General features: G+C 46.5%; 1 protein-coding gene and 1 long non-coding RNA gene across 3 annotated transcripts; one reads left to right on the top strand and one right to left on the bottom strand.

The window, feature by feature from the left end:
• Nucleotides 1–1,333: 1,333 nt before the first annotated feature.
• On the top strand, nucleotides 1,334–3,223 carry LOC116787540. Its single transcript, XR_004357323.1, has 3 exons — nucleotides 1,334–1,513; nucleotides 2,724–2,813; nucleotides 2,964–3,223. It is a non-coding gene; the product is annotated as an uncharacterized LOC116787540 (long non-coding RNA).
• A 3,323-nt stretch (nucleotides 3,224–6,546) lies between these two features.
• Nucleotides 6,547–26,806, bottom strand: SSPN (sarcospan). 2 transcript variants are annotated; one of them, XM_032689203.1, is made up of 4 exons: nucleotides 26,654–26,806; nucleotides 26,247–26,603; nucleotides 14,828–14,914; nucleotides 6,547–9,866 (listed from the first exon to the last, which is right to left on the bottom strand). In XM_032689203.1, the coding sequence occupies exons 1-4, from the start codon at nucleotides 26,804–26,806 to the stop codon at nucleotides 9,498–9,500; spliced, it is 966 nt and encodes a 321-aa protein (XP_032545094.1). In that variant the 3' UTR covers nucleotides 6,547–9,497. The 2 variants fall into 2 exon arrangements, with proteins under 2 accessions (XP_032545094.1, XP_032545093.1); XM_032689202.1 differs by having other exon boundaries at nucleotides 26,247–26,599; nucleotides 26,644–26,806.
• Between the last annotated feature and the right edge of the window lie 495 nt (nucleotides 26,807–27,301).

The following is a 27,301-nucleotide window of genomic DNA, read 5'->3' on the forward strand; positions in this document are numbered from 1 at the left end:
CCAGGGTGGGCTTAGCCTTGCTTCAGCTGCGTTAGAGCTTTTATAATGTAGGTCCAGACACCCCACAAAGGGGCCTCCAAGGTGGAGATGTGTTCTAAAGAGAGATAGCAACACACCCTCACAGCTGTGGAAGCGGCAAGCATGCTATGGGGGAACTTGTTCTGGTCTGGGGGAAGTTCGTGTCCAGCCTCCTTTCTCTGTTGCACCTTGGAGCTCCAGCCTGTGACTCCACACATTTTTCCAGAAAGAAATATTGATTGTGGGAATGATGGAGCAGGCACTTCAGCAGCACTGCCCCACATACTGCCAGCCCCCCATCAGCCCTCAACATAGGCAGGAAAGGAGATCTGGGAGTTAAGGGGTTCTGATGCTTTCATTTTCAGAGTCAATCAGCAATTCTGGCTGTCTTTATTTGGGGTTCACCTCAGGACAGCTTCAGCAGATCTGGCTTGCAGAGGCTGCAGAGCCCTCCTGCTCTGAGAGTTAAGGCCTTTTCAAGCTTTTCAGGTGTGGAAAAAGAGAGTGGGCGGCTCTACCGTTGCTGAAAAACGCAGTCCAGGAACACAGCTGTGTATGCTCCCTTGAGGCTCTCCCTGCTGCAGTTGGCCTCATCCTCCTGCTGCTTGCTCAGCAGCATCCCCTCCCAAAACCAAGAGCTACCATGGTCCACAAGCAGTGACAGAACAGGTTCTGTGTGTCACAGCTGTCCCTCTGTCCTCTGTAGGATGTGTTCAGGCCAGGGCTGGGATGGGTAGCTGCAGCATTAAACCCAGTCTGAGGTGGTCAGGGAACCAGCGAAGCACCCTGTGAAGAGACCTTGGTATCTGACAACTTATAATCAAGTTTCTCCTGCTCCCACTCTCTTCAGGCATGGAGTCTGGTGGGAAGAGTGCCATGGGAGAGCAGAGGAACAACAACGGTACTTCCCATAGTCAGTCATTTTCTCACTACTTCTTTAACAAGCTCTCCCAAATCCTCTCTCATTAGACCAGCACCCAAAGGCTGGAGGACATTAAACATCCCTTTCATGGAGGCAGCAGCCCCTCCATGGATGGCAGGTCCTGCCTCTCACCTAACTTTCCTCTTGGAGAACCTACTTCCCTCCTGGCAGCCTGCCCAGGCACTGCCACAGCTCAGGGATGAGAGACAGAATATTCAGAGTTGGAAGGGACCCACCAGGATCATCCAGTCCAGGTTTCTGGCACCCACCATCCCCACTGTGACCCCATGTCACCCATGTGTCACCGCCCCACAGGCCACTTGCCTGAGACATGCTCACAACAACTGGTCTGTGCCCTTTTGCCTCTGAACACAAAGCTGTGGGTGATGGTGAGAAGCGGTGAGATGGAGAGAAGGAGTGCAGGACTTCAGCTTGCCTCTCGCTGTCTCTCTGGCTGCTGGGTCGAGCTGTTTGCTCAGCCAGCCCTGGGATGGTGCAAACCAGCCCGGCTGCCAATTGACGTCAGAGGAGCGCTGGTGGTTTGCGCGAGCTCAGGGACTGCCTCTGCTCAAGGTGGGTTTCCAACACCACACAAATCCCCCCACTTCCCCTCCCTCTGCTCCAGGAAACAAGTGCCTTATTTCATTCATTGGCTAGTTTGGTTATGGCACGAATCCTGCCCATATTTTGGCTACTTGGATGTTTGCTGAAGATCGAGCAGCACAGATAATACCAGCAAAGAGCAGGGCAGTGAGAAAAGAGGGGGGAAATAGGGTGAAGCCAAGTTTAATCTCCTCTGCCTCAGTTTGTGCCACATGTTTGCAGACAGGATGAAAGCCATGTATTTTTTTCTTCTCACATCGCCTGCAATGTTTTTGAGTCTTGTGAAAAAGCGAGATGCTGAGTTCCTGCCATCCTTCTTCTCTTCCTCTTCAAATCACTGTGTGTGAAATGTGTCTGGGCTGAGGGAGTTCGTTTGAACTGGGTGCATTTCCTCTTGACTGCTCAAGTTTTCCTTCAGCCACTTTATTTTTATTTTGTGTTATGCTGATTAGCTGCAACCCCCCTGTTTTCACTTGCCTCCATATGGATTTGACAGTGACGATGTCAGTACATTTTCCCTAAACCCAGACCAATGTACTTAACTGCGACATATCTTTCCAAACCCAGAGTGATTCCTATGGGGTGTGCTCGGAGAAGTCAATGCATTAACTTCCATCAACTTTGGGTCAGGCCTGTGCTCTTGAATCAGTCCTTATGTGTTGCTGCCAATCTCTTTAAGATTGTCCAAAACAAACACACTTCGGGTGAGATCAGTGCACAGACCATCACGTGAAAAGCTCTGTGATAACAACTGACTGCGTGTTTGCTTTCATATGGCATTGACTCTTATTTCCCTGATTATTTTTAGTCTTTGAGGCTGTTTCTTAATCAACCCACACAGCTAGTGTTGACTCGAGTGTGCTGCAGCAGGGCTAATCATGCTTTCTATTAAGGATGGGAAATATTGGTTAGCCCACAGCTAGAAGCAAACGAGAATGTATTTCCTACATGGGCTGATCCACCACTGAACCGAGCACGAAGTTTTTCATCCATTTCAGAGGCCTTGAATCAGGTTCTTATACAGTCACCGAAAAAAAACCCCCATCAAGCTCCAAACCAGCCCAAACCAACACATTCCTTTTAGTGGAAAAGCCTTAGAGTAAGATGTGCCTTGCTCAGACAAAGACAAATCAACAAAATCTTTATTCCTCTTCTACTCTACCTTCCTTTTTTTCCTCAGAAGGTGAGGATTTGTGGCCCTGAAACTGTCCAGAAATGAGGAGCAGAGCTCCAGCTGGAGTGAATGGCATTCCCATACTTGAGAGAGGAGGTGAGAGGGAGAAAACACACCCCCAGCAGGTTGATTTTAAAGAGTACAAAAGGCTTTGAAGCGGTTTGGAAATGTGGGATATTGCAGTAAATTCATGAGGAGATGAGTGTTACATGGAACATGCCACTGGGTTTGTATTTTGACATGCAGGGACTGCTTGCACGGAGCCCATAGACTTGGTGCCTTTTACAGGGCTGGAGGAGGATGTGCCGGGAAAAGCCCCATGTCTTTGGAAAATGGAGAAGCAAGAGAATGACTGGTACCTGGGTGGAGCAAGTGAGGAAAGTATTTTAAATATAAAGTGGAGATGCAACTCTTGTAAATTCAGGAGTGAAGACTTGCCAGCTGAGATCCTAGAATTTCCTTTTGTGGAATCTGGAAACAGTAGCCTTAAACAAATACATATGGATATATGAGTACAGCACATAAACTGCCCTTCCCCATAACCCAGTCCAATCAGGTTGCAAAATTTAATTCCTTTGGTGACAGCAAAAACTGTCAGCAAGAAGCCTGGCTGGCTGGGTTCCCATCTGATGCAGTCCAGGAGACTTGGATGAGTCAGAAGGACCCCATGGACAAATATACTAATTTTCATGTTCCTGACCTAGCAACACCTTGAATCATGAAAACCCAAAGTGTTTAGGGGACCTGATTTATGGTGGTTTATTTTCTGTACCACTTCACTGTTTCTCAGCATGTCAGCAGCAAAATGGGATGGGAGGCTTTTGTTTTTCCCTCAGCTCCCCTTAGTTCCCCCTGTGTGATTGCTGCTTGCCTGTCTGGATTTGCAAGGTGGAAGGGAAAGTGTAAATGTCTATCTTCTTTTCTTTTCAGTGTGATTGTTCCCTAAACTATCCCACCAAATCCCTGGTGACCGGTATAGTCTATATAAACAGGAATAGCTGCGGGGCTTGGTTGACTTGGGCACATTACGGATTTGGGCCACCAGCTTCCCCTGCCCTCCCTGGCTCAGCACTGGCAGCTGTGGAGCTGGAAGGAAATGTCCCAAAAAAAGACATGAGGGTGGCTTTCACACCCCTCTGCATGTGTGCAGAGCTACAGCTCCAGTGGAGATGCTTCCAGCCAGCCCGATGGAGGACAGATGAGGGAAAGGCTTCCTCTCATCACAGCTTTGGTAAAAGAGAAATCCCACACTGAAGTGAGGAAAAATCCCTCTTCAGTCGGCTTTGGGCCAATTAAAAAGTTCTCTTTACACAGCCAAGAGAGTGAAATGGGGTTGGATTTTAAAAACCCTGCCTTGGTCAAACATCTCATTTCCAGGACAATCAGGGCTCTTGAAGCTGAGGGCTGCTTTAATCAGTGTCGCTCTCCACATCTCCCATAACTTGAGGTCAGCCCAGTGCTTGTCGTTCATAATCATTCTGACTGAAGGAGAGGTGTGTATTCAAACCACCCTCTGCAGGTTATTCTCCCAGCTCAGGCTGGGCTCCTGCTCACATTTGATGGCTGGATCTCGGGTGTCCATGCCAGGCAGGAATGCCTGGGTGCATCTGGGTGAAGCAGGGGGTCACTTGTGAGCTTTGGTGGGTCTCAGCTCCACGCTCTCTCTGCAGCCAGTCACTGCAAGCTGGCCTTAGTGGCTGTGCTCTAATGTAAAGATGGTAATTTATGGAGTGGGAAAGCATTGTGGTAACAAATTAAATGGCCTGTACCTTCTTTAAAAAGAAAGGAAAAAGAAAATCCCCAGCTCCCTGCCTAACGAGTTTGAAATTTAGGTGAGCCTTTCAACTGTTTACTTGGACAAAGATATGGAAACCAGGTACCAAAACCAAAAGTAAAATGTACCCCAGTCTTTGCAGATGTAATCATTGTTTATAATTGACTACAGAAGCAATTTAGCAGAGGATAAATGCTACTGAGTAGTGATTACAGGAGGCAGGAGTGGTGACTGGGAGGAGGAACTGCAGAAACCTGAGATGAGACAGCCCAAAATTCATCTTCTTGGATGAAGTAGCTACAGGTGCTACAGTCCGTGTGCAGATGAACTCAGGAAGATGCCAGCTGATGGTCTGGCACTGCCTGACGTGACACAAGACAGGGCTCCCACACTCCTCAGAACAGCTTGGCTCAGCCTTGGAATTCATGTTACAGGCCAGCAACGGGAGACATCCCCGACTTCAGCTGCCTGAGCCTGGCAGGGAGCGGCGGGTCCCGGTGCCTGCCGTGCCACCCGGAGCCTTAAGGAGGCTTCGAGCTTCGGGACTGAGCTGCGGTTGTTCCTCTGCACCTCCCTCGAATCCCCCTAAGCCAACACCCTTCTCTAAGACCGAAAAACATTTTCCAGACGCAAGCATGTGTACGTGTGTGGGTGGGTGGGGTGCAGGGAACTATGAAAATTTCAAGGGGAGGTATGACATCCTGGCTTTCTAAATATAGAGGACCTGAGCTGCAGCTCCTCTCACACGCTACCAGCGTGCTTTCTCTTTCCAAAGGCCCCCCGAAGCAAATACTGCACTGGCTGGTAGCGTGGAAAAAAAACCAACTCAACCTAGAAAAAAATTAGTCCTGTGAGCTGATTGCAGTTCCCCGCGCTCTGGAGCAGAGTTGTTGTTTGGGCAGAGCTCCAGGCGGTGCCCACGCGGAGTGGCCGGGCCAGTGCGGCGTAGATGGCACAGATGGTCGTCACGGGAAGGCCGTGGTGGCACCAGTGGGCTGGTGGCGGCCCCAGTGTGGGACCAGGACCCGGCAGCACTTCCCCTTTGCCCACCAGCCCCTGTCCCTCCAGGGGCAGCAGAGGAGGGAGAGAGGAGCAAACCCTGGCGGGGCTGAGAATGTGACATTTTGGCTCGCCGCGAGGCGCCGCGTCTCGGTTCCCTTTTCGTTGCCGTTACTGTTGCTCCAGTATTTGCATAGCACAGCACCAAGGCGCCTCAGAGCCAGGGGAGAGTGGTAGCTGCTGCTTCTCCTTTTAAAAAAGCAAGCAGTTATCCATGCGACACCATCACTCTCTTCGTGTGCTCAGAGTGGAGGAGGAGGCGTGACACCGGGGGGTTGTGGCCTTTGGAAAAGTTCTGCAGGGCTGAATTTAATCGAGACTGAGGATCTTTAAGCCAAGCTATGAAATCCAGCAGAGAGTTACATCCCAGTAATAGACCCTATTAGACGGTCTAGCACAGTCTATAGAAAGGATCTCCTCTCTATTAAATTCTCTAGGGCTTGAGTTCCCATTTACACAAAGGGCCCTTTTAGCTGTGTAAAATGGCCATAAAGTAGGTGTAAAAATGATTGATGCCATCTTTACAACCCCTTTACACTGGGAAAACGGTGTAAAGTGGCCAGGGTGCAAATGAGAATCACACCTGGGTTTGTGAGAGTAAATTACATCAAGCCCTTCACAAATTCTGTGTGTCCATAGAGGTTTAATCCTACCCCTTTCTGCAGAATTCACCTAGAAAATAAATTTCCAAGGCTTAAAAAAAAGGTTTTCTTCTTCAACACCTCTGTCCTTTCCAAGTCCTTTTAGTCCCAGTCTTTCTCCTGGTGCAGTCTATGTGGATTCTGACACCAGGAAAAGGCTGGGAGGTGTCTGGATATGCTGTGAAAATCCTTTAATTAATACTTTCCTAAATATTTGATCCAAGCAAAATATATGTTGCAATACAATACCTAGGGGAAAACCAGTTCCAAAAGATCTCTTGTCCATTTCCCCATTCCTCCTGTTTTGATTTTATGCTCTTGAGATACATATAAAGAGGAAATAAAGAAGTTAATCTTTGCTAGATCAAAATGCCCCACATTTATTCATTAAGCATATAAAATGCCAACAGAATACATGATGAATATTGCTTTCTTCCAGAGCAAAGGGTTAAGTTGCATCATGCTGATTAGTGAACCCATGGAGGGAGTGCTGATATCGAGGTGCACAGATTGTTAAGTGGAGCAGCCTCTTTTATCCACATCTCCCTTCTCTCCCCCATCCCCCTGCTGAAGGCATTTGCAGTGGCTCTGGGATCATCCCGGCGGTGTCTTCTGTGCCCCAGAACAGTCCCAGCAAATTTAAGCCCAGAGGTGAGCAGGCAAAGATCAGGAAACGTGAGCCCAGCCTCTCTGGGAGCCCAGCACCTGGGAGGTGGTGGGAGACAGGGAGTGAAAACGTGGGTGAGACAGAGGTCAAAGGATTAAGGAGACAAAAGGCCGGCTCTGGTGGAAATGCTGCTGGGCCAGGGCTGACTAGCCGTCTGCCACAACAGCTCGGGCTGCCAGCCTGCACTGAGCACAACCTCAGCTAAAGTGCTGCACAGCAAACTGTGTTGTGAACATAAGGCACATTTGGGATGGGCAGGGTGGGAAGCATGCCCTGCTCTGCCAGCAGAGCCTTCCCCTTGCTTTGCCAGCTGCAGGGACAGAGTGCACAGTGGTGAGGGGGGGAGGGAGCCCCAAAACTCAGCTGTCATTCAGCCTCCCTTTGATCCCTTTCTTGTTATCTTCTTTGGGATGAGAAGCACCCACAACTTTGGCTGGAGGGAGGGGCAGGTGCACCAAGGGTTGTGTAGGTGGGAAGATATATCCTCCATCCTACACTTCCACAGAGAGCATGGCTGAAGTTGTGTGAGGGGTGGGGGACAAACCAACACCTGAGTACAAGCAGCAGGTGAGAGCCTGCCCTATGTACCCATCTCATACAGGAGGTTGGTCCTGGCACAGGTCCACAAGGGCTGTGGTAGATGGGCTGGTTCCTGTGATATCGCACATGGATGACCCCACCGATGCCAGCACATGAGTCTTGCTTCACCAACCCACCCGCAGGCTCCACTGCTTGCCCTGAGCATGCCTGGGAGCCAGGCTGAGGACTTCAGATGGGTGGCGATGTGCAGGCACCCTTGCAAACGTGCCCTGCAGTCAGGCTTATGAGTGATTGCTACTTTTAGGCACACAAAAAAAGGGCATTTGGAAGCTGATCTCAAAAACCTTCATCTTCTGAAGCTCCTGGCTTTGAGGCTGGCAGAGAGCATCTTGGTGATGATGTGTCTACTCTAGAAGCACTTTCCATGACAAAAACTAGAGCCCACACATCCAACAGAGTTCCAGGTGAGACTTTACACTGTGATCTTCTGCCCCTGGAGGTATGCTGGTCTATCCCTGGGATGATGTGTGATCACCGTATGGAAGAGAGTTTTGGGTAGGATTAGAGCTCCTCAGACAACTAGGTTTTGCCAGACAACTGGATTTTTGACTTCCTGATGGCTATTTTTGCTGCAGAAACAGAAAGTTTTTTTTCTCCTTTGAAATCTTATATAATTTTCATTTTCTTCCTCCTTGCTAATGATTATGGTACAGTTTTTCTGGTGTGTGATTGCTCCACCCCACCTCAGAGATACCCTTGCTCCAGCCAGGATTGGGAAATCCCTAATCATGGCAGGATGTGAGCACCAGCTGTCTTGCTCTTGCATGAATATATATCAGCAGGCAGTACAAAATGCTGCCAATTCAGAATTGCTCCTAAATTAGACGTCCATGCTGTGCAAGTGGAAATGACAGTTCAAGGGACAAACCAATATAGTCATCTTGGTATAAGGCTAATAAGAAGTAAAGCACTTCTAGAGCTGTACTTCCAGGGTGAAAAAGCACTGTTTGAAGGTGCTTTGTTTTTCTATAGTCATTAAGAAATCATTATTCTTTTGCCCTCATGATTATAGACCATGTCTTTGGGAGACTGGCAGTCTCTTCTTGCTTCCCTCCCTCCACCCCATTTTAAAAACATTCATTGTTGCAGGAATATGTCTCTCAGGGCTGTTGGCCCAACTCCACTGCTGGTGTGTAAAGCTGATTGTCTTCAGAGGAGTTACACCAAAAATGCATTTGGCCTTTTGTGCCTGGAGTATAATTGGTGGAACTGGCTAAAATCCGGGTTTGTGAGCCTGCCATTACATCAAGGTCAACGTAATTTTCAACGTGATTAGTGATTTGGGGTCCTCCAATTTAGAAGTGCAACTCAAGGTTCCTTAAACTGATCTTTCCTCCCATACTTCAGGAATCTATCTGGGGTCTCAAGCAGGGCCCACCCAATCACCATTAGTCAATTCACCCATATTGTTGTTTATTAGTAACTGAGTGAGGTAACCTATAAAATTAGTTACTCTGAAAAGTCTTATGTATATTTTATATGGCAGCCATCAATATATTCACTTTCCTGTTGGTCTCAACCTTATTTGAAGAGGTTTTGACCTCCCTTATTACATTTCCAAATGTTAAATTCCCATCACATTAGTGTGGATTATACCCGGAGCATCGAGATGTGATATATTCCCTAAGCATGATCAGCATAGTTATAATTAAGCAGTTTGGATCAGATCCTTATCTGGTGGAAACTGGTGTAGCTTCTCTGAAGGTAAGAGGGAAAGGGACCCTATTTTGCAATGGCTGTAGCTCTGCAGATGAGTTCCTAACGATTTTATCTATGGCTATTAAAGATCCTCTTTGGTGATTATTTGTACAGCTGCATCTTTAGGACTTCGTGATCTCAACATAATCTCACAAGAGACCTTTTTGCCAGAGCAACCATATGAAATGCTCTTAAAATTATTGAAAAATATATTGATTAAAACTGCATGAAGGTTTTTCCTTGTCAGGAGCCTTACAAACACTCATCCATCCGCGGTGTCCATGATGGTAGCACATGGACATCTCCCATTCCCTGGTCGCAACCCTCTGCCAGCCCAGACCCTACACTTGCTGCTTCTGGCCGTCAGCAGCAGCAGTCAGAGGGTGGAAGCGAACGCCCACATAGAAGACCTGGTATCTGTGTTTCCACATCACGAAGCACGTCAGGAGGCACACCAGGGCTGCCACCAGGTTGAGGGCCATCTGCAGGAGCAGGTACAGGTTGAGCATGCTGGTAAGGCTGCCACAGTCATCTGCATCCTGGTAGGTAAAGGTCCTACCCAGGGGATCCAGAGTGTCCAGTTTGCACTGGCAGGACTCGAGGACGGTGTCGCAGGTAAATTTTGTCATCTGCAGATAGTGGTGCGCGGCAAAAGCCACCGCCAAAACACAGGCAACCAGCCCCAGGGCACTCAGGAGAAAATACATCAGCTGAAAGAAAGGGAAAAACAAGAAGATGAAAGCGCTTTTTCCAGCACAGAGGCTGAGGGATGTACAAGGAATGCATGCACATGTACTTTGCAGGGAATGCATGCATCCAATGGACTATCTGGAAACTGGGTGCTTCAAGACAGCTTATGATGCCAAGTTCAGCAGGTCAACTCAAGAACTAGTAATTATGCCTTGTATATTTTATATGAGTATTGCCTCACAATTTTGAGACCAAGAAACTGGTGTCTCTATACAGCCAGAAGCTGTAGAGAGAGAGGGAACAACTTCCTCTACCATTGTACCTGCATTGATGAGACTCATAGTCATTAGCTGAGATAAATTAGTGCAGTTGCCTTGAAGCAGAGCTGAGCAGACTGAGGCTGGGGTTGACATCTTATCCCAGGCTGTGCTGAGCAGTAGGTGTTTCTGAAACTTTACTCATGTGTTATTCCCGTCTCTGGGTTTGCATGCACAAACAAATCTGATTTATACTTGCAAATCAGGCAAGCAACATGGCTAATCTCCTGCTCATGGACTGGTGAAGGCAGCCAGCCTACTAGCTTCCCAGGCCCTGCTGTGGAACAGGAATGCCAATCTCCACAGGAAAGTGCGTGCTATGCACAACCTCCTTCCAAAAGTTGCCCCATAAACGTGGAGAAATCTTTCACAGGCGTGAAGGAGCAGTGAGCGCCTTTCATTTCCCGTTGCTTCAGCATGAGGAAGACAAGGGTCTGCTCGTGACCTCCACTGTTCCTTAAAACTGTGGCAGCTTGAAAATAGGGCGGTTTTTACCAAGAGTAGCTCTGCAGAGTCCACCCCCACAAATACACGGAAATTGGCAGCAACTCGGAGCCTTTGACACTCCGGGATGCACCTGAGAGTTTTGGATACCAGCACATATGGACTTCCCCTGCTTTTGATAGCTGGAACTGGCAGTTGCTGCACTGCATGCAAAGTATGTGTGAACGTGTATTAAAACCATATTCTGTGTTGAGCCAAAATAGCGTTTTTGGTTCTGTTCAGCACTGTAAAAACATTTATTTTTCTTGGCATCTTATCTGTCAGACACATGGCATGGTTGGGAATCTGTTATTTTAAACAGCAGCTTCTCCCTCTCTCTCTCTCTCTCTCTCTTAACCTCGATACCGCAAGCAAAATATCAATATAAAAGCATTTTTTATGACCTTGAAGCTCCAAGTATGTATGTCTTGATAAAATTCACACTCCTGGTGTATTTGTCTTATATCTACAGTGTGAATCAATCTTCTATTCAGTTGTCAACTTGGAAAAAAAATAGTATTTGGGCTTATTGCAGGTCCTGAAGCACCATATACATTTTTGTCCTCATATCACTGAATTCTTACAGAAAGATCTTAGTTTCCAAGACTTGGCTACTGTTCAATCTAATGACTTCCCCTGCAGCCTTAAACCAAGGGCAGCTTCAAAATGAGGGTGGCTCTTATTAAATGCAATTACTTTACCCCTGCAGCTTTCAAGGCAAAGGTCCATGGGAAAGGTGAAGCCTGAAAATGAGGCCACCTCCTAATGTAAAGCTCACAGAAGATGGAGTGGTACTGACTGATGGAACCCCCTCCAAACAAAGTGGTAGTGACTGATGGAACCCCCTCCAAACAATTCATAAGCTGATGGCATTATTTTAAAAGATGGTGCAAATGTGTTTGTTGGGGAAAACAGAAAATGGGCAAACATGTTGGTTGTTCTGTGATGTAGAAGTCCTAGTGGGCTGGCTGGAAGTCCCTGGATTCGTCCCAGCAGAAGACAGAATCAGGCCTCCCTAATAAATGAGATACCAAGCCAAGACTACACAATGTGCCTGATTCTCCCTTGGCAGGTATTTCATTTAGCTGCCAGCTTCTATCCAAAGTCAGGACACAACAGTATGGAATCCACAGCCTAAGCCATGCTCCAGGTAGAGTCAGCAAGAGTCTGCCTGTTGTGTTCCTAAAAGGAAGGAAATCTCAGCATCCAAATGCACAGGCAGCTCTTACAGTAATCCTCAGAGGCAAACAGAGATGCGTGGGGGACACAGGGCAATTTCCAAATAGCTTATTATTCTCACAAGATGTTTGCAGAGGAATCTCTCTGTGAGCTGCTGAAAATGAACACATTTCCAAATATCAAAGGTGAAGCAAATGCAAACAGTGCCTGTGAGGGAGCACAAGACAGTGAGTGCTGAGATCCCATCAGCAGATTAATCACATGCCAGACCGGGAGGCAACTTCAAGATCACAAATACTACTGCATGGTGGGCTCTGCCCAGGAACCAGAACTTGCCACTGGAAAACTGGTTTTCAAGAGCCTCAGAGAAACAGGCACTGTGATTGCTGCTTAAATAGAAGGAGAAAAGGGAAGCGGGCACAGACAGTGTATGACGAGGTCAGAGCAAGGCAGCTCATCCTTCTTCAGGTTCCTCATATGAGGAAGAGACATTTTAGCAACATTTACTGGCAGTAGTTTTGCTCCATGGCTAAAAGAAACAACTAATCTAAGATGGATTGAGTTCCTTATGGAAAAGGCTTCTCACAGTTATCAGAGGTGGAAGGAGGAGGTTTGCAGATGTGGATCAGGGGACTTCTTTTGAAGGTGGTAGTGGTGGCTCAGGCACAAGGCTGTGCAGGGAACAGGAACCGTGGTGTGTCATGAGCTGTGGGGCTGGGTGGGCAGGAGCAGAGGGTGTCACGCTACTGTGGCAGATGCTGTGATGAGGACCACAGGCAGATATTAGCACACAGCCCAGGAAGTCCACAAGATGTGTCCAGATTTTCCTCTGTGAGCCTGCTGTCCCCCCGAAGGGCAAATCCACCCTCCCTTTGGGGGGGGTCTCCCCTCCTCACGAGGTGCTGTGGGTACCCACAGGAGACTCAGGAAGGGACTTCTGCCGAAAGTAGTTCTCACACCTCCTTCTTTTAACAGGATCCAGGTCTCATGCAAGTGTGAAATGAAAGAAGCAGCTGTCAAGAGGGAGGAAGGCACAGAGGACTGCACAGGTCTCCTCCTGCGTTCCACCCCAAGGGAGTCACTCGCAGTGGCCATAGCGTCACCTTGAGAGTTGACTAAAATCCCCGGGCCAGTATGTGTGTGATCCCCTTCCCAAGTGATCCTTGGGATTTCAGGGTTCTTATTGCACTCCAGGGAAATCCAGCCAAGATTTCCTTGCAGGATGGTGCTTGGCAGCTGTATGCAGCTTTGGTGGGAACCAGCTACCAGTGTGAGGACTTGGGCTGGGGAACAAGTCCCCAGAAGGACAGTCAGAGCAGATAGGTCTGAACTTGGTGCTAGATGAAGCATCAGGCCCCCAAGGAGGAGAGAACAACCCATTGAACAATTGGTTTTGTCTCATGATTGTAATCTTACATCCTCAGCCTAGTGGAGAAATAGCTAATGTTGGTTTTTAAGTTCAGAGACAGCTTTTAACTCACATTTGAAGATTTGAGAAGTGATACTGGAGATGTAGATGAGTCCTATGTGATCAAAACCCTGGAGCAGACTTTTAGCTCCTACCTTGTTAAAATACCTAAAATGCCCTGAAGCCAGAAGCCATTTGTCCTGAGAGGCACTGTGGGATAACAGCTCCCAGAGGGGACATGGGACAGGAGAGGTGAACAGTCCGACAATGAAGAAGTTCTGTGTCATGCTGCAATAGGAGATGCTGGGAAGGGAGATTGTGGGGTGGAGGATGCTGTGGGGGGCTATCGACAGACCCAAAAGTCTTTCAAGAGGGATTTTAGCTCTAATTCTGCCACGTCATGAGGAGTGGCCCACTTTTACATCACCTGGGGAGCAATTTAAAAACGTTTAGTTTCTTACGGGGGGAGCGATGGCTCACACTCCTCCCTGTCAGGGTGGGCGGTGTTGCTAGGGGTGGCAGAGACACGCAGGCTGCCCAGCCCGACATGCCGTTCCCGAAACGAGGGATGACTCCCTTCCTGCCTGGATGCCAAGTTCAATTTAATGCCGCAGGGCAGGCAATAAAAAGCCTGGCGTGGCAGCTCCGGCCCAGCCCAGCAGCTCCCTGGGCAGCCGTAACATTCAGCTTGGGGGTGTAAAGGTGACGGGGCAAGAATGCAAAGGCAGTCAAAGGGCAGAAACAATTGTTCTTCTTCTCCCTTTCTTTATGTAAGTATGGGAGAAGCTTGAGAAAGTCACAAAAGACACACCGGTGTCTAATTCGTAAGGGAGGATGGGTGCCAGGATTGGAAAAGCTGCTCCTTGCATTTTGTTTCCTTCTGCCTTTCTCGGCTAATAATGACTGTTATTTTGTGCTGCTTGTGTCGGTATTTTTCTCAGTTATTATGTGTCTGCAAAATATTAAGAGCCTTGAAAATTACTTTAATAAGGAAAAATAGTCCAGAAAAAATGGTGTTAAAAACAAGCATTCTCAGCCTTGCTCTTCTAGTTGCTTACCAGCGTCAGCAAAGCAGTTTTGGAAGCAAAGGTAGGGTGTGGTGCATAGTTTCTGCACCTCTCTTGCAATGCTCAGATGGGAATTTGCTTTGTGGGAGAATGCATGTCCCCGAGCTTTCCTAGTACTCTCTCATTAAAAATTAAAACTTGATTTAAGTGGATGCATATTATGCCACACTACTTCTTACTCTGCTCACTATCTCTACTTAATCTACTTAAATTCTCAATCTTTCACTGAACACTTCCCAGATTATTCCAATTCTATGAATCCAAATTTCCTTGAAATTCCTAAAAATGGCATATACAAGATACAATAGTATCTTGTTCTGATTTGAAATGTTTGTTATTAGAGTTTCCCCTTTACAGGCTACAGTTTCTTCCTTCGCTGCCTGGAAAGTAACAGAAAATCCTTCTTGCATTTCAGGTGCATTCTCACTTCGTTTCCTGTGGTCTTAAAAATATCCCCTGCACCAACTGTTCTGATTATATTTAATGACATAAGAAACAAAAAAAGTGTTCAGAAAAAGTCAAGGTACCTTTACTGTGAACTGCACACATGTCTTCTCATCGGGTTGGTATGAAATACAAAGCATAACAAATCCCACTAGGGACACCAGACAGACCTACAAGGGAAAAGATATAAAATGTGCCAAGGTTAAAAAAAAACCAAAAAACCTACAAAACACAAAAATACTTTTTTTTTTCCCCAAGCCAAAACACCTTTCTGTGTAGCAGGACCATAATTCAAGAAGTGGCATGGAAGCAAAGTCATCAAAGACACAGCCCAGCAATAGCCTCTAGGATGTTTGTCGAGTTTTTGTCCGTACAACTAACTATCAAAAAAGAGCAAAAGGCTTATGAAGGCTTGCAAGCCCAAAGAGCACCACCCTATGTACCTCTGGGTGCTGACAGGGTTTTTATGTCACCAGTGCAAGTTGTAAATCACTAACCAAAGCTGCTGCTGGATATGAGGCAGCAGAGTTTATAGCAGAGATTTTCACCCTTTCCTAGAGCGGACACCTCACTTACAAGACATCTATCTCCCCTGCAATCTGAAACTGTGTTTTAGCCCCATGGCAGTAATTGCTGAAGGTTAACAGTAATGGAAAAGTATTTATGCACTTTATTATTCATTTAGCTGTCTTTGTTATTAATTTTGGATTTATTTGCAGAAGCAGATGCTCACGGGTAGGCATTTTCCAGCCAGGTAAGGAGGGAAGATCCTGCTCTGAGGAGCTACCCCAATAAATATGATTTGCTTAAAAATGGGGGGACACACGGTACCCCTACTGTTCTGAGCACTCCAGTCAAGTGACCTGAGGTTGTGTCAGGGAAGCGTTAGGTTGGATATTAGAAAGATATTCTTTCCCCAGAGGGTGGTTGGGCACTGACCAGGCTTCCCAGGGCAGTGGGCACAGCACCAAGGCTGACAGAGCTCAAGGAGTGTTTGGACGACGCTCTCAGGCCATGGTGTGACTCTTGGGGATGGGCCTGTGCAAGGCAAAGGGTTGGACTCAATCCTTGTGGGGCCCTCAGCAGATTTTGTGATTCTGTTATATTAGGAGCATCTTGGTTATAAATGCTATTAAATTCTCAGTGACTACACCAAGATTCTATATTTTTCTATCCCTTTCGTTTTACTCTGGGAGTTTGGAAGACTTACTAATTTGAGACTTTCTGCTTTCCTCCCAGAGCAATGGGATTTGCCCTCTCAGGCCAGACCCAGGTGGGGCTATGCCATGGACTGCAGGCCTCTGTCCTAGCCCCATCCCCACCTGCTCACTGCATGTGCTGTGCACTTCCAGATTTCCAGCTCCATAGAGGACTGCTCGACCTGCAGTGAAAAATGCACAGCTGTGCTTTCAGACAGCAACAGCTAAACACATCTCTTTCATGATCTTATGTACAAAATACCAAACTTTTGGTGCCTGGATTGCTGGTGTAAGCCCAAAACAGCAACCCTGCAAAGGAAGAGTAATTCTCAACACACAGAGAGCTGTTCCCTCAAGAACCTGTGTGATTGATAACACTTTTCTCCATAAAGTTTTATTTCATGTCATTTCAGTAGGACATGAATAGGAAGTATTGCCCGAGAACATTTCTAAAGAAAGCATCAGTATTATTTACTCCTTTCCATGTCATGTGTATTTATATTCTGGTCCTGTGACTTACACACTGCCTCCAATTTATTTGTTTCTTTCTTTTTATTGTTGACAGCTGTGGCTGACAGGGTTGTCGGGGGAAAAAACAACCTTTCTTGTCAAAGGTCCCTCAGTGCTGGGTTTTTTTTTTGCCCTGTAGTGGTTCTATCTGACTCAACCATGTTTTATTTCTCAGGATTAATTGCCTATGTCCTTGGTCCTTTGCACTGTATATTAATCTTTTAATTCAATTAACATGCCCATAACACTTAAATCTTAAGGAGATCCTATCTCTAGTAATATCCAAATGATAAACTCCCCCAGTGGCAGTAGTGGCTGAAGGAAAGAACCTGCAGCAAGAACTAAAATAAATAATGCTTAAAACACTCACTTAACATCACATCCCCCAAATGCACGAGAAATCAAAGGGGCTTCTCACGTCAAAGCTGGGCCTAAGCATTTTCAGGACCTGGTGCTGAAGGATCTTTTTATGAGCAATAAATCAAATTTGCTTTGCTTCAGCCACACTAGTGGGCATTTACACTTGTATGGACTGAGGGCCAGATTTGCCTCCAGGTTACTCCCGTGAGACATCATGGGACTGTTCTCACTCCCTCGCTCCTGTTCCCATTAAACCACAGACAGCCGACAGGGCTGCACTTATTTCTGAGGGCACAGTCAGATACCAGTGGTGGAATTTTCTCTCTGCCATCAAATGTCTCGTACAACTTTTGCAAAACCCCTGCCAGCTTCCAGTGTGGCAGGATCAGACCTCCCTATTCAGAGAGCTTCCCATACAAAAGGCCATCGTTTAAAAGGATTTCTATTCCTGCATGTGCTTTCTAAAGTTCCTCTGGGATTTAAATAACATACTCAGGGATACTTGAAGAGGCACATGTGTAGAGACGTATTTATAAAAGATTACACTGGGTCAGGATTCTGGCAAGTGTTGGCCAGGATATTTCAGAAGGCTTAAGTATTTCTTTTATAACAATATAGCAATATTTTTTTTAAACCATAGATGTGTATTTTTTATAAGTGGTGGTAAAAAATAACGTTGCTGAGAATTATGACTCACATATGTTTTACATTTCAGTTCTTTAAAGGCAAATTCACTCCTTGGAGGAAACCAAAGTATGGAACATTTATATAGGAAACAGCTTTATGCTTCTATTTTATACATTATTAATAGATCAGTTTTGAATTATACCTGTGAATTGCAACAGAATAACTATAAAAATCCTCCTGGTAAATATTTTTTAGGACTTGCTAAGTGACTAAAACAGCTTCAGGCACATTATGGATGCTGTTGATGCTGATTGCTAAGTAGTATTAGGTAATCCTGCATCCTAGTCCTTCAATAGCCACTGCAATATCCCAGTGTGGAGCAAACTTTTCCTATGCCTTATTGACTAAGCACACAACACAAAACGCAATTGAACTTGTTTTAGCACGTGCTTGCCACCAATCGATGTGCATTTGTTACACAGATAAAATGGATTCTGTGAGACCTGCAGGACAGGCAGTTAATTAGATCAGCTTTGGTAAACCCTTATCTAGAAATCTGGAAATCTGCATTTCTATGTTGAGCGAATTTCGACTCAGGTTTATTTCAAGATCCTGTTTCAAAATTTCCATATAGGCTAACACACCCTTTGCTGAATGGGTAGTGACGGGAAAGGTTATCCAAGGAAAGAATTTAATTTTAGGGAAGTGCTGTCTAGAAAAAGACCCAAATGTGATACAGAATTATTTAGGAAAGGTAAGGATTTAAATTTGCTTAAGGCATACCCTGTGAAATCCCCCAGGTCACAACTCAGGGCAAACAGCTATTTACTAGTGCTGGCTGAAAAACTGAAAAGTTTATGCTGTACAAAATTTTTAATACTATTTCTTTTTTTGTGGGAAGCAGTAGATATTCCTTCCATTGGGCAGGAATACCTCAGGGCTCAAAAGTGACTTAAGAATGTTTGATTTTTAGCCCACAATCAAAACAGAGTTAGAAATTTTCCAGGTTGCTCTCTCCCCAAAGAGGGCAAGAGCCTGCTGTCATGAGAACTGAATCGAGTTCTTATAGATTTCATCAGGAACGGGACCAGATTTAGGAGTGAGACCCAGTAGATTTACCTGGGAGGATCCTTGCTCACTCACATCTGGTCCTGCAAGGACTGAGCACAAGGTGTATGAGCAGCACCAGGACCCCACGTGGCAGTGATGAAGATAGTTGTGTATGGTGTGTAATTGGGGGAAATAGGAACATGTAGGGCACAAATTTCCGGTGTGGTTTGCATTCATTATCTTTGCACAGCGACATATTAACGTGGTTTGCTTTTATTCTGACAGATTTCAAAACCACAGATTGCTCTAATCTGTCTCCATCTCTCCCTTATACGCTTGTGAAACTAGTTTTCCTTTTGTTATTGCTACAGATATAGCCCAAATGTAGAATAAATGGTTTTCTGTAGCAAAGTACCTCCTACCCAGAACACCTTGAAAACCTTGGCACGTGAGGCTGGTAAAGCCAGAGAGCTGGAAACATCCACCAAGAAATTAAGGAAGGAGGCAAAAACCTGCTTCAAAGGAGCATCTTGGGTCTAAGCCACATCACAAGACAGGTGCTGCAAACACTCAAAAGACACAGTATAGCTCATCTGCTCTTTATATGGGGGCTTGTTAGCAAGAACTCCTGGAGCAACCTTTAGGGACAGAAAGCAGACCTGCTGGAGGACAACGCAAATATACACAGTGCAAAGCCACACAGCATCGCTGAGACCCACAGGGGGACTCCTCTTGTTTAATAAGAATGCAAACTCAAACTTCAGGGGAAAACTGCTGTTAGTAGAATCAGGAAAAAGTTTCCATTATGGACAAGTTATTTTATAGTTGCTCACTTCAAGACACTGTGGATTTTTCTGTTTGTAGGGACAAGGGTAAAGAATGATCTCTTGAAGCTGTCTCTGAAGTCTCTGACTCACCCTCAGAGATGACATTTGGCTTGAAGGCTCACTCACTTTATCAGATATGGCAAAGCTTAGCTCCCATCTACACCCTGGGAGAAGCCACGTTATCCACCCAATCTAACACTCCCACTGGACACAACTTTGATGCAAGAAAAAACATGTCACTGTTGGCTTTGTAATTATAAACCTGGATCACCTCTGGTGTCAGGCATCTGTACAGGCCATTGCAGACAGCAGCACTGGAGTTCAGTCACTTTATGAGGTTTGAGGAAGCTGCGAGGAAACTGAGATGTCAGTGGTGCTGCAGGCAGTTTTCACTGACAGCTTTGATCAGCCTCAGGTCAGCCTGGGTCTCACTACCGCATGTAAAAGAAGCCAGTCTGCCACACTGAGGTATTGTGCCTTAATGGGTTTTTTTTCCCCTTATAGACTTGTTAAATTTAAAGACAGTCTAGTTGCATATAAATTACTTCTAGAAAAAATAGCTGTAATAATAAGGAAAAATATGTATATTGTGGTTGCAGGCAAAGGCCATCATCATCTAGGAAATCATTCTCTTAACAGCCATAAAATCCACAATAACTGTCCATCCCAGCCCCGCCTACAGAATAAAATAATGATGTCTTTACCACAGGTTCCTTCAAGCCATGCAATAACACACCAAGGCAGATGCACAACTTTCTTTTAAATCCTGTAAAGTCATCAAAACCCTGCAAGAACGTTCATAATCAAATGGAATCTTATTTTCCCATTATTATCTTTGCTGTTTGGGTCAGTTGCTCAGCAGTGAGAATGGCTCATCATTTGTGCTAAGGCAAGATTGAATTCCCACAGCAAAGGCTACGACATTACACAGCCGGGAGCTGCAGCTCCAGTCCATTACTGCTGCTGGATCAGAAATGCAGTCCTGGGTGAACAAACGCCCGAGGGGACAAAAAGATAAAATACAATCAGGCGTTCCCACTGAGAAGTGCAGCATGGCTGAGAGTGCTACTTGGGCACCACTCGTAGTGTGAGGTGTGCCCGTGGCTGGGAAGCGATGGAAAGCCACCATCTGCATAGTCATGAGGCTACCCAGGCTGAGGAAAACTGTTTGGTTCACCCCCTCCAAATTTTACCTAGGCTTTTAGCACGTTTTGCTCATTGCTAGATTATGTAATCCAGCCAGGAATTCTGATTTCCACCCTCTTTCCCCTTGAGTCTGCAGCCAGATCAGGGGCCAAACCACAGAGGTGCCCAGGATTAGACAAGCCCTTGGCCAGGTATCACACAAACCTCAGGTATGCAGTTACCTTCTCAAACCATTCTTTCAAAACATTAAAACACTTTTTTCTCCCATCAAAGTTTTCCACTCTATGCCTGGTCAAAACAAAAGTATGGATTTGAGTTAACCAATGCATAATTCCTTTTAGAAGACGGTGAGATTTAAAGGCAGAGAGCTCTGAAGAATACAGCTCTGGTGTTACACATATATATAGCTCTAAACAAGCACTGGGAACCTCACCATTGCATATTTTGGGCAGCATACCTCGTTGGATACCATCCAGAGTTTCATATGCTTTGGAGAAGGTTCAATTAAATACCTAAACTTACAGGCTCTTCCCTCAAACCTTTTGATGTTTGCCCATGGCTAATTGAAGCTAGCCTATATAAAAGAATGGATACCTGAATGACTGTAATTTCCACTACCTGCTTTGATGGCACCAGGTTTTAAGTGTCACTTTTTATTAAAAATCGGTTTCCCTAATAACAAGCAAAAGTTAAAAATCCAGTGAGGCTGTGTAGGAAGTAAAGCCTCACTGAAAGCCACCTCCACAATTGTCAAAAGCAACAACAAAAAAACTCAGCAAGGGGTCAGGGTTAACAAGAAAGTGTCTCTCTCCTTTCAGGCTTTAAAAGAGAACACATTTCAGGGTGGCTTAAGCAGTCAGTCATCTCCCATATCAGTATGGAAAGGGATCAGTTGCCTCTTGCTCTAGCTGAGGATGCTTCCCAATTATTGACAGGCACAGCAAATCCCTTCTGCCCCAGAGGAGGACAGGTCTACCCAACCCCAGCTAATCATCAGGACACATTTACCCCAATTTCTAACTTAGATCACTTTATAGCACAGTATTATCCTTTTTTCCCCCCAGGTACCTGTATACAATGCTTCATCCTTTCAGCATCTGTCTCACAGCCACATTCTCAAGGCTTCACACTTAGATACACCATTGTACCCACATTCAGGATGAAAATCCCAGCTCCTGGTTTCTCCGTGTTACCATCCTCTACCATTTCAAAGTTCAAATACCTTGCACCATTCCCTGATCCAGCCATGTAATGCTCTCTCTCTCTCTTACCTTATCTCTTGCAAACTGTCTTTCACAACTGGATTTTCCAGCCATCATGGGATCTTCATCTCACCTATCCTTGTCTGTGAGTTTCTCAAAGCAAAGAATTCGCTTCCTTTGCTGAAGGTTTTGCCTTAAGTCTTTTTAAAGGTTTTTCAAAAGAAATTATGATAACTTACAGAGACATAAACATTTCTGACAAATGAAGATTGATTAAATTGCTTTTTCAGTTAAAAGTCTGCCTGCCTTTTGTACCACAAAGCAAAGCACCACATCAGCCTTACTCCACCAAGACAGGGAAGCCAATGCTTGAATGCTGATCCCAAAAGGCAATGAGCCACGTCCACCCCTGGAGTAAAGTTTAGGGCCCTTCTGGCCTGAGGAAACACTTGGGGAGATGGAGAAGGGCCAGAGCAGGGAGAAGCATCAAGCTCCTGGGCTGGGGGCTCAGCCCATGGCAGACCTTTTGAGATGCTTTTTGCAACAAAATCAGTGACAGCTTGAGCCACAGTTGCTACCTTGAGCTACCCGAGGAACAAGTTTTTTTATATGTTTTTAAAAGTCCCAATTTTATGAACATCTATACATATCTCTCTCTATATATATTTAAAATAATTTTCTGACAGAAAGAATAAACACCCTGGATAATCATCTCTGATGAGCACTTCTGTAACTTTCTTAACTGCCTGAGTCTGCAAAACAGGGCTGGAAGGGATCTTGCCTGTGAAAACTCTGATACTCTCCACTTTCAATCACAGTGGAAATAATCTAAGAGCAGATTTTTCAAGGAGAAATACATATTTTCTTCTTCTGGGTGTCAAAAGGCCACAAGTTAATGAAAAAGAATGAGAAGGATACCATTAATATCTACTGTTTCTGCAACACTTTCCATCCCAGGATCTCAAAGTAAGGGGTGACGGATGGCCACTATTAACCCCACTTTGCAGGGGAAATAACAAAGTCTCAGCAAAGTTAAGTAACTTGCCCAAAGCTACCCAGCAAGTCAGTGGCAAGACACAGGGAAAAAAAAATAAAGCCCTGCACTCATGGGTGGAGTTGTGAAGAGTTTGTCCAAGCTCCCGCAATACAGCAAGAAGGAAGAGACTGCCAGGGTGGTCCAGTTTGTAGTTTTGGGGTCAGGACAGTCTCATGGAGGAGCCAGGCAACTGCTTCAGACCTGGGCACCTTCATTGTAAATGGCTACAGGCAGGTGAAACAAATGCCACCCTCACTGGTTTTAGTTGCATTTATTTGCCTGTCCCTAGCAATGGGGCAGAGGTGTTTTACAGGGAACAGGCTGTTGAAGCAGAAGTGGTAAATCATGTAGGCTCTGTGGTTTTTCTGTCCATAAACCTTTCCTTTGGTTTCTGGCTAATGCCCCACAGATTTTGGACTAAACTAGTGGGTCTTAACTGGGTTTCAGGGTGAAATGCCTCTGATGCAATGCAAGCTGCACCCCTTCCTTCTGCAGGAGTTCTGAGATGCACCTTGGAACCCTCTTGGACTCCCTGTCAGCAGATCCCTGGCCACATTTACTGGTGAATCCAATCCCTGTCCTGTGCTATCCTCACAAACTGAGACAGTCAGATTTGGAACCCATTTAATTCATGCTGCCTTGCCTGGTTTTCCTCGGCAGCATTTTACTCCTGCTGCTTTGCTAAATAAAGTTCTTTTTCATTCATGGTAATGCACTAAAGCACTTGATTTTCAGCAAGGAATGGTGTCACCATTTTGCCACTAATAAAGAAGAAAAAAAAAAGCTTTCAATCAATCAGGGTCTATTTAACACATTAGCAATTTTCCTTCATTTTTCTGTCATCCTGCATTAACAGACGCGGGGTCAAATCCCGCCCTGGTGTAATTCCAAAGGAGTAACACTAGGAATGAGCTTCACCCATTATCTCTAATGTTGCTAAAAAGGTCTCAATAATAGATTTTTTAAGTTCTTGATTCTGAATACTAATCAAGTCCTTTAAAAAGAGCACTTGAGTGGGATGCTACTAAAACAAATATGCTCTGGTATTTTACACCACATCGTTCTGCTCTGCTGCTCATTTCTGGGTGAATATGCGAGCTTTGGGAAGTCACTTTCTGCCACGAGGTTTGATCTCAAGCAGCACATGGATCATGTATCCCTACCTATATTCCCTCCATGCAGCCCAAGAGACAGCCCATAGGACATCCAGCCACACGTAGGTCCCCAGCCAAGGGTCCTCCTTCTGAGACCAGTTTCCACCAGTTCTCCAGAGGCTGGTCCTCATCACACACCCCCTCACCAGCAGCACCCTGTGACCCACACAGCCAGAAACTCCAGCTCAGCAGCTCCTGACCATCTTCATCCAATGTCCCAGTGGGCACTGAGTACCTCCAAGACATCACAGCACAGGAACAAAGTAAATGCAGGACCATGTCCTGCCTTTTGCCCCTCAGAGATGTGCTTTGCTCTGCTGCAGTGATGCGTCGGCCACAGCCAGCGTTTCACACGGGATCTCTTGCTGGGGCTGCACCACCACCTCATCCTCTCCTTTCTAGCACCAAGTTTCCCTTTTACTCTCCTCTTTCCCTTCTGCTTCGGGCTGAGGGTACAGGAGAGCAGTGTGGTTGCCCAGGAGCCTGTCTGGCCACGTGCCCCCCAGCAGTCAGTCCCTGTCATCACCCTGAGGGTAAACAGGGGGGCACCAAGAGCCATTTTGAGCCAGGGAGGGATCAAACCATGCTTGAATGTGCTGGTGACTCACCATCACAACAGAGTCACCAAGGTGAGAGTCACCATGTGACTCAAAGCATAGGTGAAGCCACCCTTCCCCATGGGGCTCTGCCTGGGCACCCTGGAACACAAACCAAACAAAGCCCTGACCCCCACAGCCAGCACAGTCCCAGGAGATGAGTTCCCCTAGGGGTTATCCTGGCCGGCTGGTGAGTGCAAAACATCACCACCACAACTGAGAGCTGAGTTTTGCTTTGAGTTACGGATTAGCTCAGGAATGCACACGGCAAGTTCTGCCTGATTTTCAGGGGGCAACTCTGAAAGCTACGGAGCTTTGCCTTGTGTGGGCATCTAAATATCACTACTGCTGGCAGCTGCTGCTAAGACCGAGAGGGGTTAGAGCTCTGTTTTCAGAAAGCAGTGACTTCGGTGGGTTTCCAGGCCTCCCTGAGGGAGATCAGGCATATGTGGATGTCTCAGATTGATGCTGCTTGGGGCACTGATGACATTCACATGGGCCAGGGGCCACTTCCATGGCTTTTCTTGCATTCCTGGCTGTACACTAGTTCAGCCCAGCTCACTCTTTCCCCACCTTTTCCAGTGAAAAAGCTGTTTCAAACCTGGGATACTACTAGTGCTGCCTGGAATAATCTGACCTCCAGAATCCCCAAAATAAACAAGAGGAACAAGCATGTCACGTAGCTGTTTTACCATCTGTATTCCTCCCGGTTTGTAACTGTGAAAACCCCAGGAGGATCTTGGGGGACAGGCTCTTGCCCCACAAAACATCACTAAGCTCTTAGATGCCTCTTCAATCAGAAGAGAAATATGAAGAATGAGATGAGCAAGAGGAGCTCTTTCTTAGGCAGCTCAGGCCCTGTTCCTTCCACCCTCTGAAGGGTCACCCAGCAGGATCAATACAGCAAACCCCAATCAGTTCAGGTGATCCAGCTAGCAAGGAATTAGATTCCCAGGAGATGCTCCCATAGCTGTTTAGCACTTCAAGGAATTTTAAGTACCTAAACATGAATTTATTTGCTGGGAATTTTTACAGTCTAACAACAGCCAGAACTGTGCTAACACATCAGGATATACTTTCAGGATATATTTTCCTGACCAGGGAAAAAACCTGCATGCTAAATTACACCCACAGCACATCCCAGGCTCATCACTACCACAACCCTGTCTCTCCACGGACAAAACCCACATGTCCCCGAGCACACCCAGCCAGTAGGGTCACACCACATGTGGCCCCACACCCCCTCTCCCCACCTGGGTGCAGTCTGTCCCGCCCAGGGGGGAGAAGTCAGGAGCAGAGGGCAGGGAGGGGGTTAAATCCTGGCAGTTCTCCAGCACAGCACAGCGAGGAAGCTCAAGAGACAGCCATTCCTCTCCTCGCCCTAGCTGAAAGTTGCGAGTTACAAAGTTATGCTCTCGCTCCCAAAACGTGATGGTTATGGTTTGGTGGGGAAAGAGGGAAGGCAGCGTAAGTAATCAACATTTTTCTTTTTCAGCATCACCAGGCAGGAGTTCATCGCAAAGCACAAGCTAATACATACATCTAGTCAAACAGCAACCCTGTATTTTATTTCAGGTCTGGTGGGTATTGCAGGGAAGAATGCGAAAGAATGTGTTATTCTGCAGGAGCAGTTTCCTCGGGAAAGTACACCCAGACATTTAATCCCAGGAATATTTATAGTTAGCATAACTCAAATGGTGTTGTGCATGCAGTTGGTTAGTCTAAAGTGGAGCGTCATGCAGCTTGCATTAATGCTGGCAAAGGCACTTTATGGAGAAACAGACTTTATGCTTACAATTATCCCAGCCCAATATGGAGTGTCTCTGACTAGCAGAGAAGAGCTGATGCCTGCCATAAGGAAGCCCAGCACTGTTACAGAGGTGCCTAGTGCCAACTGCAACAAAGCAAACAGCAGCGGGAAACGGCAGCCACAACAAGTGTGGGATTCCTCCTCCTGGCCAGCTTTGGGATCCCCCTTGGTTTTCTTCTGCTTCTTCTTCTTCATCGCCGGCTCCTGCGTCTTGCTCGAGTCGGTGCTTTTCTCCCCTTCGGCTGCCTTCCCTGTCTGGTTACTCGGGGACGTGCCGTACTGGGCTTTCTTCTCCTGCTTTCCCATGCCGAGGAACTTTAGGATCTCACGTGCGTGTGCGTGTGCGTGTGTGTGTGTGCGTGTGCGTGTGTGTGTGTGTGTGTGTGTGTGCGCGAGCGCGCTGATGAGGGTGTGATTATTTTTTTTTTTTGCCCCCCAAAGCTCCGCTTTGTGCTGGCTGAGTTGTTCCTGGTATTTGAATCAAGGAGGCTGAACAAATATGGAAAACATTTGGAGCAGATTGTCATAGCTTCGAAATGCCACATATAGCCCAGAGAAGAGGGGGATTCGAGGGGGGTAGCGCACTGCCAACATGCAGGCGCCGGGCTGGCTGTGCTCACAGGGATAAGGATGGGAAGTGCCACCGCTACACAGGTGTGAGCACGTGTGTGTGTGTGAGTGTGTGTGTGTATGTGTTTGTGGAGGAGCTGGCCAAGCAAACAGCAGGCAGAAATTCCGCAGTGCCAGATGATGAATAGGAGGGAAATCTGTCTCGCCAGGGAGCCGGGAGCAATCCAGTGCCTGTGCAGGGAGCAGGCAGGTAGGAGCTCATCACGCCATGGCTCCCCTGGGGATTGCTGGCAGGCAGAGCATAACGGGGGGAGCCCACGCAGCACCGTGCACGTTTCGTGCACCCGCTGAATCAGATTAAATAGGTGCACCCCAGTGGGAGGGAGCTGACTGCCTGTGTGGAAAGTATGGAATTAACACAAATAAAAATTCAAATGAACGTCCTGGGGAGCCAAAAGGAAACCTGTGTC

The sequence above is a fragment of the Chiroxiphia lanceolata genome, chromosome 5 (genome assembly GCF_009829145.1).
Source record: "Chiroxiphia lanceolata isolate bChiLan1 chromosome 5, bChiLan1.pri, whole genome shotgun sequence".
NCBI lineage: Eukaryota > Metazoa > Chordata > Aves > Passeriformes > Pipridae > Chiroxiphia > Chiroxiphia lanceolata.

What these genes read in the sequence shown, in the direction of transcription:
- SSPN (XM_032689202.1), bottom strand. Translation starts at nt 26,806, where the DNA reads ATGTGGCATTTCGAAGCTATGACAATCTGCTCCAAATGTTTTCCATAT. An exon ending in CATATTGGGCTGGGATAATT is followed by an intron (nt 14,915 to 26,246) that starts GTAAGCATAAAG and finishes TTTCCCTTGTAG; the next exon opens with GTCTGTCTGGTGTCCCTAGT. An exon ending in GTGTGCAGTTCACAGTAAAG is followed by an intron (nt 9,867 to 14,827) that starts GTACCTTGACTT and finishes CCTTTCTTTCAG; the next exon opens with CTGATGTATTTTCTCCTGAG.